General features: G+C 40.3%; 1 protein-coding gene across 2 annotated transcripts in view; it reads right to left on the bottom strand.

Moving 5' to 3' along the window:
- SPRYD3 (SPRY domain containing 3) overlaps positions 1-12,773 on the bottom strand; it is a 57,443-nt gene that overhangs the window by 18,862 nt on the left and 25,808 nt on the right. For both annotated transcript variants that reach the window (XM_020778785.3, XM_020778778.3), the window contains exons 7-8: positions 8,468-8,617; positions 5,673-5,730 (exon numbers count right to left, since the gene is read on the bottom strand). In XM_020778785.3, the coding sequence (XP_020634444.2) occupies positions 5,673-5,730; positions 8,468-8,617 (208 nt within the window). The remainder of the gene's footprint in view (positions 1-5,672; positions 5,731-8,467; positions 8,618-12,773) is intronic.

The raw sequence follows: 12,773 nt of genomic DNA, 5'->3' as shown, positions 1-12,773 counted from the left end.
GCATTTAAAACCATTTTTGACCCTTTTATGACACACTTAATTTTGCAAAAACTGACTTCGCAAAGCCATTGAAACCTATTGAGTCAGCTACAATACATTCCAATGGAGGATACATTGTATCGTTTAACGATGTTTCCTATGGGTTTTTTTGCTTAAGGACGGCAATCCGTGCCTATTGGAACGGATTAACCGGTTTCCAATGCATCTCTATGGGAAATGGTGTTTCGCATAAAGTTTTTTTTCGCATAAGGTTTTTTTTTTTGGAACCAATTAAAAACGTTATGCGAGGCACCACTGTACTATAAAATGGTTTACTCAGGACTTTATCAGCATGGCAGGTAGATCCACTGACATTGGTACTAGGAAGACTGGTACCTAACAAGACTGGAACTTGAAGACTGTCAGCACTGCTACCTTGCTACATGAAGAACCAAACTAGTGGCTTGAGAGATATGCTTAACCCTAGACTCAGCCATGGAACATATAAGACATAAGACATAAGAAATTTATTTGTCATTGCACTCACAAGTGGGTGCAACGAAATGAGGTGCTCTTCCCCAAGGTAAAACTGGACAACACCACTACAAAAAAGTTAAAATATACACAACACTCACCATACAAATATAAATACCCCATTTCTCCCAGCAATTAAAAATTCCACCAAAAACTTATGACCCCGCATTTAAACGCAATACATTTAAACTCAATATGAAGTGATAACACACAAACATGTTTTCAGCAGTCTCCTAAGTACCCTTCCCTTACCACTATGTACACAATGACTGAGGACAGGCATTGCTCCCTAGCATCTATTTAATAAATTAAACTGCAGAGCTGCTATCATTTGGAAGATCTCTGAAAGAGGGAAGCATTCCAAGACTCCATTCCCAGAAGCTGTCATTCTGGCATGAAAGGAACTACATATGACTTGAATATCTTCATTTCAGCGCTTTCAAAGAGGAGGCCTGGTCCAAAACGAAAAATTCAATATTGTCCTAGCATTTATATCATCAGGTATACCTAGATCATTTAAACCAGGAATGCATGGTGATAAGGCTGTGTCCTTCTCAATTTTATTTGACTACAATACCCATTGCTCCTTATCAGTAGCTATGGTGGGAAACTGCCACTGGGAGATAAAATCCAACATTACCGGGAGGGCCACAAGTTGCCACCCACCTTTTGAAACAGGGATTGATATTATCACCAATTTTAATTGTTTTTTTTCTCTCTGAAAACCAGAAGTGCAGTGGTCTTAAGTGAACCCGGCGACTTCTGATGAACAAGTTGGAGGCCAAATCCCAAACAGTATTCCTTAATGACCATAAAAACTACACAACCCTCTCTCACAAAAGGCCACCCACCAACTGGATTTCCCTCAGCCTCAAGGACTGGCCAATCCCAAAGTGGCTCTAGTTTCTGAAATGAAGAAACTGCTGGAATTCTGAACGTCCCCCAGGAAACAGTTAACTTCCAAAAGCTGCAAAGTTTCAAATTCCTCTTTGACTAAACTATGCAAACTGAATAAAACATTGGATACAGCACATGACCTGAACATTCTGTTAGGCCAAACAGACACCAAGACAAGCCTCACAGTGTCTGAGTAATTGTGAGATACAAGCACAAACCAAAAACGTGAAGACAAAAGAAAGGCCCTTTTCTGCTAGCAGGTGAAATTAGCAGTTAATTTTAGGAACAATGCCTAACAGATTTTGACCATCAGTCGTCTTTGGAGTAAAAAAAAAAGTGCCAGCCAGTTATTTTTCTTTGCTGACATGGCATCAAGCACATGCAACCAATAGCAGTGGAGTAACAGCCCAGTTGCTTTAAGAAAAGGTAACAAAGCAGGGAGAGAAGGAGAAGGTCTTGAGAAGCAGCTGACTCTTGGACTGCACTCTTGACATCCCTCTCAAACTTCCTTTGGCAATGAGCTCTGGAAAGAAAGGGTAGGGACTAACCTCAACAAGACTAACCTCTACAGAGAGGAAAAGTGCCAAGTCAAGAGGATGGAACAGTCATGAGGGCACGGTGGGGAATGGAAGTGAAGGTGATAGTGGGGCAAGAGGCACTCCCAGCCGTGCTGAAGCCTAGCCAATAATAAGGTTGAAACAAAAGAAGGTTGGGAAAACTCTGAAATGCTGAAGGAAAAATGTTTCCTTTAACCAGAAAACCTTTAAAATGGGATTTCTCCAGAGATCCTTGAAGGGGGGGGGGGGGACGAACAACAGCATTTAAGCTAAGGACAGCTTTTCTGCCATCACCAATTTTGTTCTGTATAGTGCAACCACGAATGGTGGAGGAGAAGCTGACGTGAGGAAGAGAGAGGACGTGTTCTTACACACAACCTCAGTTCGTGTAAGGTAATACCTAGCCTCGGCTGCACTCCCTGTGAACTGAACATGCATCACAACGCATAATTCATAACTGACGTTTTAAAGGTACCTTGAGGGTAAGAAGTTTAACAAAGCCCTGTCCTATATTCTGATGCCTCTTTAAGTATTTGCAGTAATTGAGACTCTTCCTCAGGGAGCAACTTTCCTATTGAAGGCAAGCAATATTTCACCATAATGAGCATAATTATTTATTCTCATCATCTCCAAGCCAAGAGGGTGGAGAGGTGAATCAAGTATCTTAATAATGCCTTACTTAGTGCAGATGGTCAATACAATTCATGGTTTGCTAAACCTATTTAAACTGTACAGCGTTTCCCTGAAAATAAGACCTAACCTGAAAATAAGCCCTAGTATGATTTTTCAGGATGCTCGTAATATAAGCCTTACTCCAAAAGTAAGCCTCAGTTAAGTGAAACCCCGCCCTCCACCATTGTGCAGCAACCAGAAGATTACATGACTGCATTTGAATAAATGTAGATTGTTGTATATGAAAAAAATAAAACATCCCCTGAAAATAAGTCCTAATGCATTATTGGAGCAAAAATTAACATAAGACCCTGTCTTATTTTCAGGGAAACACAGCATTAATACTCTGGTTTATACCCATTCCTTAATATTAATAATAATCAAGTCATTTCTGACATGCTGACCCTTTTCAGAGTTTTCCAGGTAGAGAATGCTCAGAAATGGTTTACAATTTCCTTCTTCTGGGAGCAATGTGGGACTGTGCCCAAGGCCATACAGGCTACCTCTACTCGCATGAGGCACAGTGGGGAATCGAACCCCCAACCTCTGACTCTGCAACCAAATACCTAAACCACTGAGCTGTTTTTGAAGTCTGGTTACTTATTAAGAGCCAACTCTTCCTAGTGCTTATTCTTATTAAGGGCAGGAGATATCAGCAAGCTGGAGGAGGACAGAATCCCAAGGTTTGCAGAAGTACACACCTCAACAGAAGTTGCTGAAATGTAACTGCAAAAAAGCTTACCAAACCAAACTTGGGTGTGGGAACAGTCTAATAAGACTGAACATGTTCATAAGGCACAGAATTCAAGATACCAAGGTGGGGCTGGATGAGGTAGAAAATCAGGGGGAGGGGAGGGGGATGGAGGAACAGAAAAGGGTATGGCTGTCTTACATGCTAGACAGGGGAACTTATACTGTAACACTTTGTTAAATGTCCCCTTGTGTAGACATCATGTTTAATCTTGGTTTCCAGAGAGATTTATGAGCATATTTTGGAAAACTGATGTTTTACTAGAAGATCGCTATAATACTTTTAACTGCAATAAACATTTCAAAAACTGTTCAAGAAAGCACGCCATGATCAAGCTACGTTCAGAAAACACCTACCTGACATACTACCCAACATTGCCTGTCTATATGACTCAAAAAGTGTTGGATTAAGAAATAATTTATCAGTATCTTGGTGTTTCATATCCTGTCCAACATACCCACACAACTGATCAGGACTACAAGCTTGTCCCCTATCATGTTAGAATCGGTGATATACACAATATCTTACCCTTGTATGGACACTAATTCAGACCAGAATTATCTTTTCAGTCGTAAAGCATTCATTGAAAACAATGTGAAAGGAAGAAGAACACTATGCTTTAACCATTTTCTTCACAAAGATAAGAGTGTCTCCCACCCTCAATTCTGAGAGCCACTCAAAAAAGATACTAAGACTGATGGTATCAAAAGTTACCAAGGGGGGGAAAGGGTATCAATAGAACCCATACTACCCAATCCTCCTACCAACCAAGGTCATCACAAATAAGGCAGACTCTGGGACAAAACCATACTGGAGCCCTAACTGAAATGGATGCAGAAAATCAATTTCATCCAGATAATTGCTCAGAACATTTTAAAATTTCTCAAGCACAGATAAAAAAAATCTCCTCTGATGGTTACCTGCTGCTTGTTTGCATGGATAAATGTTATACTATAAATCAACATGTGCTGATCCAGTTAAGTGCTGGTACAGACTTCAAAGTGATTAGTTTAACCAGTTAGACAATGAATTGTTATAGCTGAAGTTAAAACATCAGGATAGTTATCTATAACACAGACAAGCACACAGATGAGGTTTGTCATTTAAGAAGGTACTTTTTCATGTGCATGCATAGAAAAATCACTGTATTCAGCTTGTTCAAATTCAGTACTAAAGACAATACTGTAAATACATACATACATACATACATACATACATACATACATACATACATACATACATACATACATACATACATACATACATACATACTGTACCTACCTACCTACCTACCTACCTACCTACATGCATGCATGCATACATACATACATACATAATCTTCAACCTCAGTATATAAATTAAGTACACACCCTTCCCTACTATTGTTCATCATCTGTCACAGAAGCAACAGACAATGTGCTACCTAACTACTATAGTTGTATTTATTCTTCAAGCAATGCATCTGCCATGGCTGTCATCTACCAGTAGGGATAAGCCAGAAGCCACACACCCCTGTGGACAAAAGTTGATATAGGAAAGAAATTGCTGGACCCAGGAATCTCAGGAGCCTAGGAAACTAAATATCCCAAAGCTCAGTGCCTGAGTCAGAGGAAGAGGTTTGGCTACCATCTAACCCGTGAGGACACTGCACAATAAAAGCATAAGAACGGCTAGAATGCTCCAGACAAAGTACTCGGCTGTAAGGAAAACTCTTACTCCCAGGGAGACCAGTGAGTCCGCTGTAGAGTTCTTTTTCCAGCCAGGTGCCTGCACTTAAGTTCTATGTGGGGCTATACCAATTAAGTTATTTAAATTTTGGTCTAGGATTAGGTGGCTTGTCTCTCCTAGCTTCAAGCCTTGCCCACCATGCATCTTGATTCCCTATTGCTGATTCCTTGCTGTGTATAACTTTTGAATTGTTTGACTATATTTTCTGGACTCCCCCCTGCCCGCTGGATTGCTCTCAGACTTCTCCTTCAACTCTCTGTTAGGATTCGGTTTGCTAGATCTCGAAATTGTCTCTGCCCCCATTCTAGATGCCCCAGCCACATTCATTTTTTAACTTACAAGACTTTGGGACTAGGCCCCCTGGCAGCATGATACCATGGAGATTTCAACAAGCACTGTCCACAAATTTCTTTCCACATCCTCCATGGCAATCAAATTCATCTTATTTTATATTTCATCAAAAAGGGGAGAGGGCAGAAAAGAGGTCTTTGTAGAAAATCCAGAAAACAAGGTTCTCTTCTACTTTGCCCTAAGCATAACTTTTGGTAACTCACCTGCATGGTAGGCCACAGATCCCCGACTCCAACCAGGATGGCGATTTTTTGGGTAGTCCTGGAACAAGAGAGAAACAGAACAGGATAGATCATACAACGTAACTGTTTAATCACCTGACGTCTCATGGCAGAAAAGCGCCAAGCAACCACTATTGTTTTTAAAAGAGCTTCTACTAAAGAGGATGTGTTCCTGTTTTCAAGCTATGAAGTTCACCATTAAGCTACCAAGGTAGTTTTTTCTCTCTTCCCAGTACCTGGATGTGATCACTGGGACAGGCTGTGGGGTTTAGATAGGTGGATTCCCATTTCCCATCCCCACTTCTGTGATTCAGAAGTGGATGAGTTAATCCTCAGAGATTAAAACCACAAATCCCCGTCCAGATACAGGAGGAGGAGGAGGAAGGAGGAACTTGCTTTTACAAGCTGTTCAAGCTCACAAGGAGACAGCCACCAGGGCACTCTTTAGAGTGACTCAGCAGTGCTTTATGGAGTTCCCAGGGATAAAGAGCAATGTGTTCCTGCTGGCTCTGATACTCCCTCTCTCACTGGAATAGAAACAGGAATTGTAAAGAAGCAGAAGACGTGGAATCAGGCAGAGTCAGGAAGACTAACTAAAAAATTATGTAACGTTCAATCAATGCTTCTTTTTTAAAACACACAACAGCAGTGATAGTTATATTCAGGGCACTAATATTTCCACTGTGCCAGAACACATCTGTATTCATAAGAGACAAGTACAAGGTTCTAAAGTGCCAATTATACCTGTGTAGAATACCTTGCTTTAGCTTGTCTCTTCAATACTCCCCAACTAAGGACAGGTAATCAAGCACCATTCATTACAACTAGATCTTTTAATTAATCCTGGTCTAGAGAGGCTGCAGAACTGGCTGCCTGTTATATCCCTGCATGAGTCACTGCTCTGGGATTGACTTCCTCCAAATCAGACCGAATGCTCACATAAGAAAGCCATGTACAAAAGCAGGTAGAGAACAGTGTTTTCTTGTGTGTGGCATTAACTCTCAGCAATCTGAACCAACCTTTGCCTAGGCAGGAATGGTGCATCTCCAGGTTCTTTCAGAAGTTTAGAAAATCAGTTCATTATTATGATTATTAGTATCATTATGATTATTTTGCTACTGGAGTCTATTGGCTACAGACTATACCAAAATGTGGCAGTCCTGGGTTCCAGTTATCCTGGAGATTTGTTTGCCTACAAAGCAGTTTCTGATGGGGTGGGCCTTCCTTGTTGACATCCACCCCAAATAAACAATCACTAAATCGTTTAGAGGCCTGTTGTCCTCCTGCAGCAACAGAAACTCAAGGGAGGGAGGGAAAGAACCAGATCCAGTTTTTTGTTCTTTGGAACCCATGCGGCTGTTTGGATTTGCTTGCTGTTGTCAGAGGAGGGGGGAATGAACTGGACTTGTCTCAAAGGCCACGTGAATCTAGGCCATGTGTGGAGGCAAACAACCAAACCAGATGGCTGCAGCTGACAGGGAAGGAAGAGGGACAGACGCCAATCCAGTTCCAATGGATAGCCCTGCCTGCTTCTAATTTGTTATCTGGAATTTAGCAACAAGAAATAAGCAAGGCTAAGAAAAAATCAGGGCAGTAGAAGGTGTGCAGAACAACAAAGCATGGCTGTGGCTGAGGAGAGGCTGAATTCTTAAAATCTTGACTCAAGATTCTAAATGGGTGTTGACTTCCAGCCACAGAGAAAATAGCTAGTACCCACCACATCTATTCCAAACTCTTTACTGATGTTACATAGCTAGTTTTTACATCAGAATTTCATTTAAAGCAAAGAGAGTTAAATCTCTTTTGGGAGATATAATTCCCTTGCCATATGAATAAATTTACAGGGAAATGCGACCATAAGGTGACACTACTTCAACATTTATTGGAAATCATGTGTTGTTCCAAGTTATACTCCAAAGAGGGGAGAAACTCACAAGCTATCCTAGAAAATGCCATACTGGTTTTCGGAAACTATATTTCCTATGCCTGAATCTCAGTTATACCACTTCAGGATGGTTATTTATCTCTTTATATTTTCATTTCTATCCTGCCTTTCTCACAACAGGGAGACCCAATGCACAGGATGTATTCAAAACTGTAACTGGAGAAGAATAAGACAGTAGTGCTTAATTGTGGCATTTCTCAATGACAGACAATCAAATGAAAACATAAGAAGTTAGTTCTTTCATGAGTTACCACTGTTTAATTTTGGGGCTTTCCTACCTCTTACAACAATCTCATGGAAACTGCTCTCAGTGGATCCTACAAGGACGTTGGGACATATAAGGCAGGTATGGACAACATGCCGTCTACTGTACGAAGGGCCTCTGAACTCTTTTTGGAAACACTGATAGCTTCTAAAGACCTTCACTGTTAAATTCCCCATGGTGGTGGCGGCAGCAGAACATTAGTATGGAAGCCTCCAAAAAGTATGGCTCTATTTAAAACCAAGATATGTAATCTCAGTACCACTTGCTCATATGTCTTTTTAAAGTGTTTGCTGCCACCATAGAAACTTCAGCAGCAAGACCCTCTCCATCTTTTTCATATGTGATGAAGATATAGAGGCCTATTCCACTGTACACCTCAAAAGTGAGAGTGCCAAGCATTTGGAGAATACCCCAGCAAATCTCTCTTAGAACCACAGAGTGTTGTCATTCTTACACAGCCCCCAGCCATGTGCGAGAGAAGTTCCTAATATGAGAGTGCCTGTGACACACACCAAGGGGTGGGGAGAAATAATGACCTTGCCCACACTTCAGCTGCTTCTTTTTTACCTTGCGAGCCAGGCCCAGTGCAATGTAGCAGTTTTCTCCTGGATCTACAATCTCCACCTCAAAGTAGTGACTTCTGGTACTCAGGGGCTGTCGAGCTTGTGCAAGACCCACATCAATTATGCTCTTTCCCTTCCCCACATATTCCAGGAGCTGCAGAGGAAAGATGACACAGCAAATATCACATTGAGTCAAACCAAGCAAGGATTTGGCCTGTGTTCTGTCTTGCAGAGTGATCACTACCACAGAAGTGTGCTATCATGAAAGAACAACTACAAGTAGGAGAAAATAGGAGGAAAGGAAAATAGATACAGTACTGCAAAGTATATTTTAAAGTTAATCTGATTTCAAATAGTGGAGGGAGGAATACAATAGCAAGTAATTCAGTAAATTGATTCAATTCTTCAAAAAACCTTTGGTTTATGAATGTGGGATATCATGCTTCTGTATCCATGATTCAAATATCAGGAAACTACACAACACTGCTGTACAATATTGTGCCCATGTTGCCAACAGGAAAAAGGATGCCAAGTTCTACATAGAAAAAGGGCAGCCTGAACGTTGACAATACCAATGGTAGCAGTTGAGATGGTCTGATACCTCCTTGTGCTCACTACCAACCACAAATTAACACCAAGCAAGGAAAAATTCCCAGAAGCTCACTCCACTTTTAATCACTTCTCACTCAAACACAAAGCAATTGCCAGGGCTGGTTTTCAACACATATGAACGGTAGTGTTTACAGTGAATCATTCACAAAACTCTGCCCTCTACAACTTTTCAAAAGTACTGTACAATGACAAAATAACCATGGGGAGACACATTCTCCACATGGTTACTGAGTCCACTAAAATCTAGTGGACACAAACGACATTACCAAAATGTATTTGCAACATAACAGTTCATGCTGTATGGAAAGATTTATATATCATATCTTTATGATAAGACCCAGAGGTGTTGTTTCTCTTTCTCTCTCTCTCTCTGTCTCTCTGTCTCTGTCTCTCTCTCTCTCTCTCTCTCTCTCTCTCTATCTATCATAGTTCATTCTTCTAGTGGGCTATGCAATCTCCCAACCACAGAAAATTGTGCTCAGCTGGCACTGTCACGACAAGTTTGGCCTAAGACATATTGTCATCTCTGGCAAAACAACAAAATAGCAACCTCCCCCACACGTACGCAAGGTACCCAGTTTAGTTTGACACCCAAGGGAAAAAATAAGCTTCACAGGAACTTCTTTCTTCTTTCTGGCAATAAAGATACAGCAAGAATAAATTAAACAACAACATACTGCTATTTCATACACATCACACCAGTTCTAGCTAACGGCAGGAAAGACAATGCTAAGTATCATGCATTTCATAGTATAATGCACACATATTTTAAAGTCTGTACTTGCAGTCATGAGGACTAGACAGCTTTGTTTTTGTTTTGTTTTTTTAGACAGAAAAAGAAATGTAGCTTTGGACTGAAGAAATAAATAGTTGTCTCAAATTCCAGAATCATATATTTCCCCCAACGGGCCCCCCACAACCCAATGGTGATCAATTCTACAACAGCAAAAATGTGGGTTACACAGCTACCACAAACATGCTCTACTCTATACAGAACATATGCATCCCCAGTGCATGTGTGTGCATGCACACATGCACCCCTCATAAAGCACAGCCACATATTGAACCAATCTTTCCTGGCTTCTACAGCTTCAGCCTTGTGGAAAAAAAACAAATCGGTGACCCTTTCCACTGACTTCTCCTCTCCACACTGCCATAGGATTCCCAGAACCGGTCATTCATCTAAGCACAAAGCAAACATTTCAAACAGCTGGAACAGGAAGCAGCACACAAGGAGTGACCTATGCTGACAAGGATCTATCCTTTGGCAGGAGGGAAAACAACTGTGATGTTATCGTGCAAGTTTCAACGTTTCAAAAATACTTGTCATTAACAGTTTTGCTGAAGGTTTTCTTATTATACAACTCAAATAAGAATACAGTATTTTATAGTATAAATAAAAACAAATATCAAACTAGCGGGGGGGTATGAACTGAGACAAGATGGCGGGGAATACAGTGTTTACCATATGTTCTATTAATGCCATACTAATGTCCTTGGTACTAGATTTTCCTTTCTAATTGCACATAATTACTTTCCTGGGTGACCTGGAAGCTATCTCTTGTTGATACACCTCCTTTTCCTTGCATAATTTGCAGTCTTTCAATTAACAGAATTAACCTTGCTCCAAGCAATAGGTCAATTTCAGGGTCATATTAAATGTTCTGAGTAATTAAGAACATAATCCTGGTAAGTAGCAACAAATACTCTAACAATAAAATGGTGCCTGCATTTACAGCCCGTGTTTAAGACTGTGTTTCAATAAGACAGGTGCTGGCATCCGTGTTAGTGAAATTTCTAACACAATATTCATTTACGTGCATGCTTTTTCCTATATCATACAAATCCTTCGCTAGGACTATGTCTCCTGATGAATATAATTCTCACAGGTGTTTGTAGCATTTTGTTAGTGAAGACACCTACAGTAGATGTTTTGAGCCTATAATTTCAGATCATCAGCTGCTCTTACAATGTTAGGAAAGGAGATTTTTCTTTTAAAAAAGGGAAATCAATCTGTACATTATATATTTTAATTCTACCTTACTTTGACTGGACAAATTCTGGAAAGCATGTCTGATCCAACCATTTTTCATGTTTTGCAGAGCCATGCTTTAACAGGAGATTGCTAGCATGTGTGCGTGGGGGAAGAATGCTATTTGGGGACAACCGAAATATTTGCTTAAGTTAAGAGGTTCCAGAGGTTGTTTTGGCACTTTCAAAATATAACCTAATCAAAATAATCTAGCAGCATACTTACAGACACAAAAAGAACATAGACTATAAAAAGTGCAATTGAAATACACTTTTGTACAATTAATCTTTTTAATGTCGAAAGAAAGCACCAAAATTTCAGCCTTCTGTATTCTTACATGGTATAACAGGAAGGTATTCTGCACTGGATAAAGCATGGATCACACCGACCATGGCTAACATTACCCCCAAGGCAAAGGGTGGATAACTATTTCTTTTTCATGATTTTTCAAATAAAAATAAGAAGATAGATACACTACTTTCCCCCATTTTACAGGTAGGAAACTGGCATTGGCAAGCAAGCCACTCTGGATCTCAGTTTAGCCACATGATAAGAATAAAAAAGGTAGAACTATATTATAAGAAGAAAATGAAAGAAGGGCACCAAAGACCTATTTGTGCTGGTGTAAGTGCAGTGGCATAAGCTGCAGCAGCAAATTGTCGCAAGTGAACAAGTCACTGCATGCATTCCTTATCACACACTGTATTACACAACTGGCATGCAACAAAGAACACAATACTCTTACACTGGTATGAATAACCACTAGGACTGTGGTGCCAATGTAATTTATCTGTGAAAACTACAAAGATTTTAGCCCGATAACCAACCTGGATAGTGAACTGAATCTAGGAACTACGTGAAATTGCTCTAAATTCCATTTACAGATAGAAGTTCAGTAACTACACAAAGTCCAAGATATTCTGGCAGAAAGTAAAAAATGGCACACTCAAATGTGATACACCATCACTGTAAGTAAATAACTGTTCTTAAATATATTAATAATAACCACGTGGTGTCAAGTCCATTCTGACTTATGGCAACCCTTTTCAGGGTTTTCAAGGTAGTCGTCCAAAATTTCCTACCTGAGGCAGGACCCCTAGAGTGCCTAATGCACCAGTTCTCAGCTGGTCAGTGATAGGATCAGAGAAGAGCAGCACACAAATGAGCCACACATCCTTTGACTACAGAGGGGGAAAAAACCCTTCATTTATGGGGGAAAGAGCCAAGCATATAAAATAAACATGCAAGCTGCTTACTTACACCTTGCTCCATGGCGATGTTGGTTCTTTTTCAGGAGAAAAGTGGGATAAAAATATTTTAAATAAATTAAATAAATAGTCATGCATTAAGAGATTCGACAGAGCTTGAGTAGAACAGCGGGGTATCTTAGAGGACTTGTTATTTAAAACTTTCCTGTTAGCAGAAATACTAAATGCCTGAAATGAAGACAGGTCTGTACCAAACAGAAATATTGCATGATCAAGCAGAACTACCAAAATTGCATTGGGGAATTGTTGTTATGTGCTGTCAAGTCAGACTAATAGGGCTTTCAAGGCAAGCAAGAAATTTAAGGAATGGTTTTAGCTGTGCAGTTATAACTCTCCTCCTCCCCTCATGAGTTTCTATGGCAGAGCTAGGGAATCAAACACAAGTCTTCTCGGTTCTA

This window comes from Pogona vitticeps, chromosome 2, assembly GCF_051106095.1.
Source record: "Pogona vitticeps strain Pit_001003342236 chromosome 2, PviZW2.1, whole genome shotgun sequence".
In the NCBI taxonomy this organism is placed as follows: domain Eukaryota; kingdom Metazoa; phylum Chordata; class Lepidosauria; order Squamata; family Agamidae; genus Pogona; species Pogona vitticeps.
This window is presented reverse-complemented; position numbering and strand designations above follow the sequence as displayed.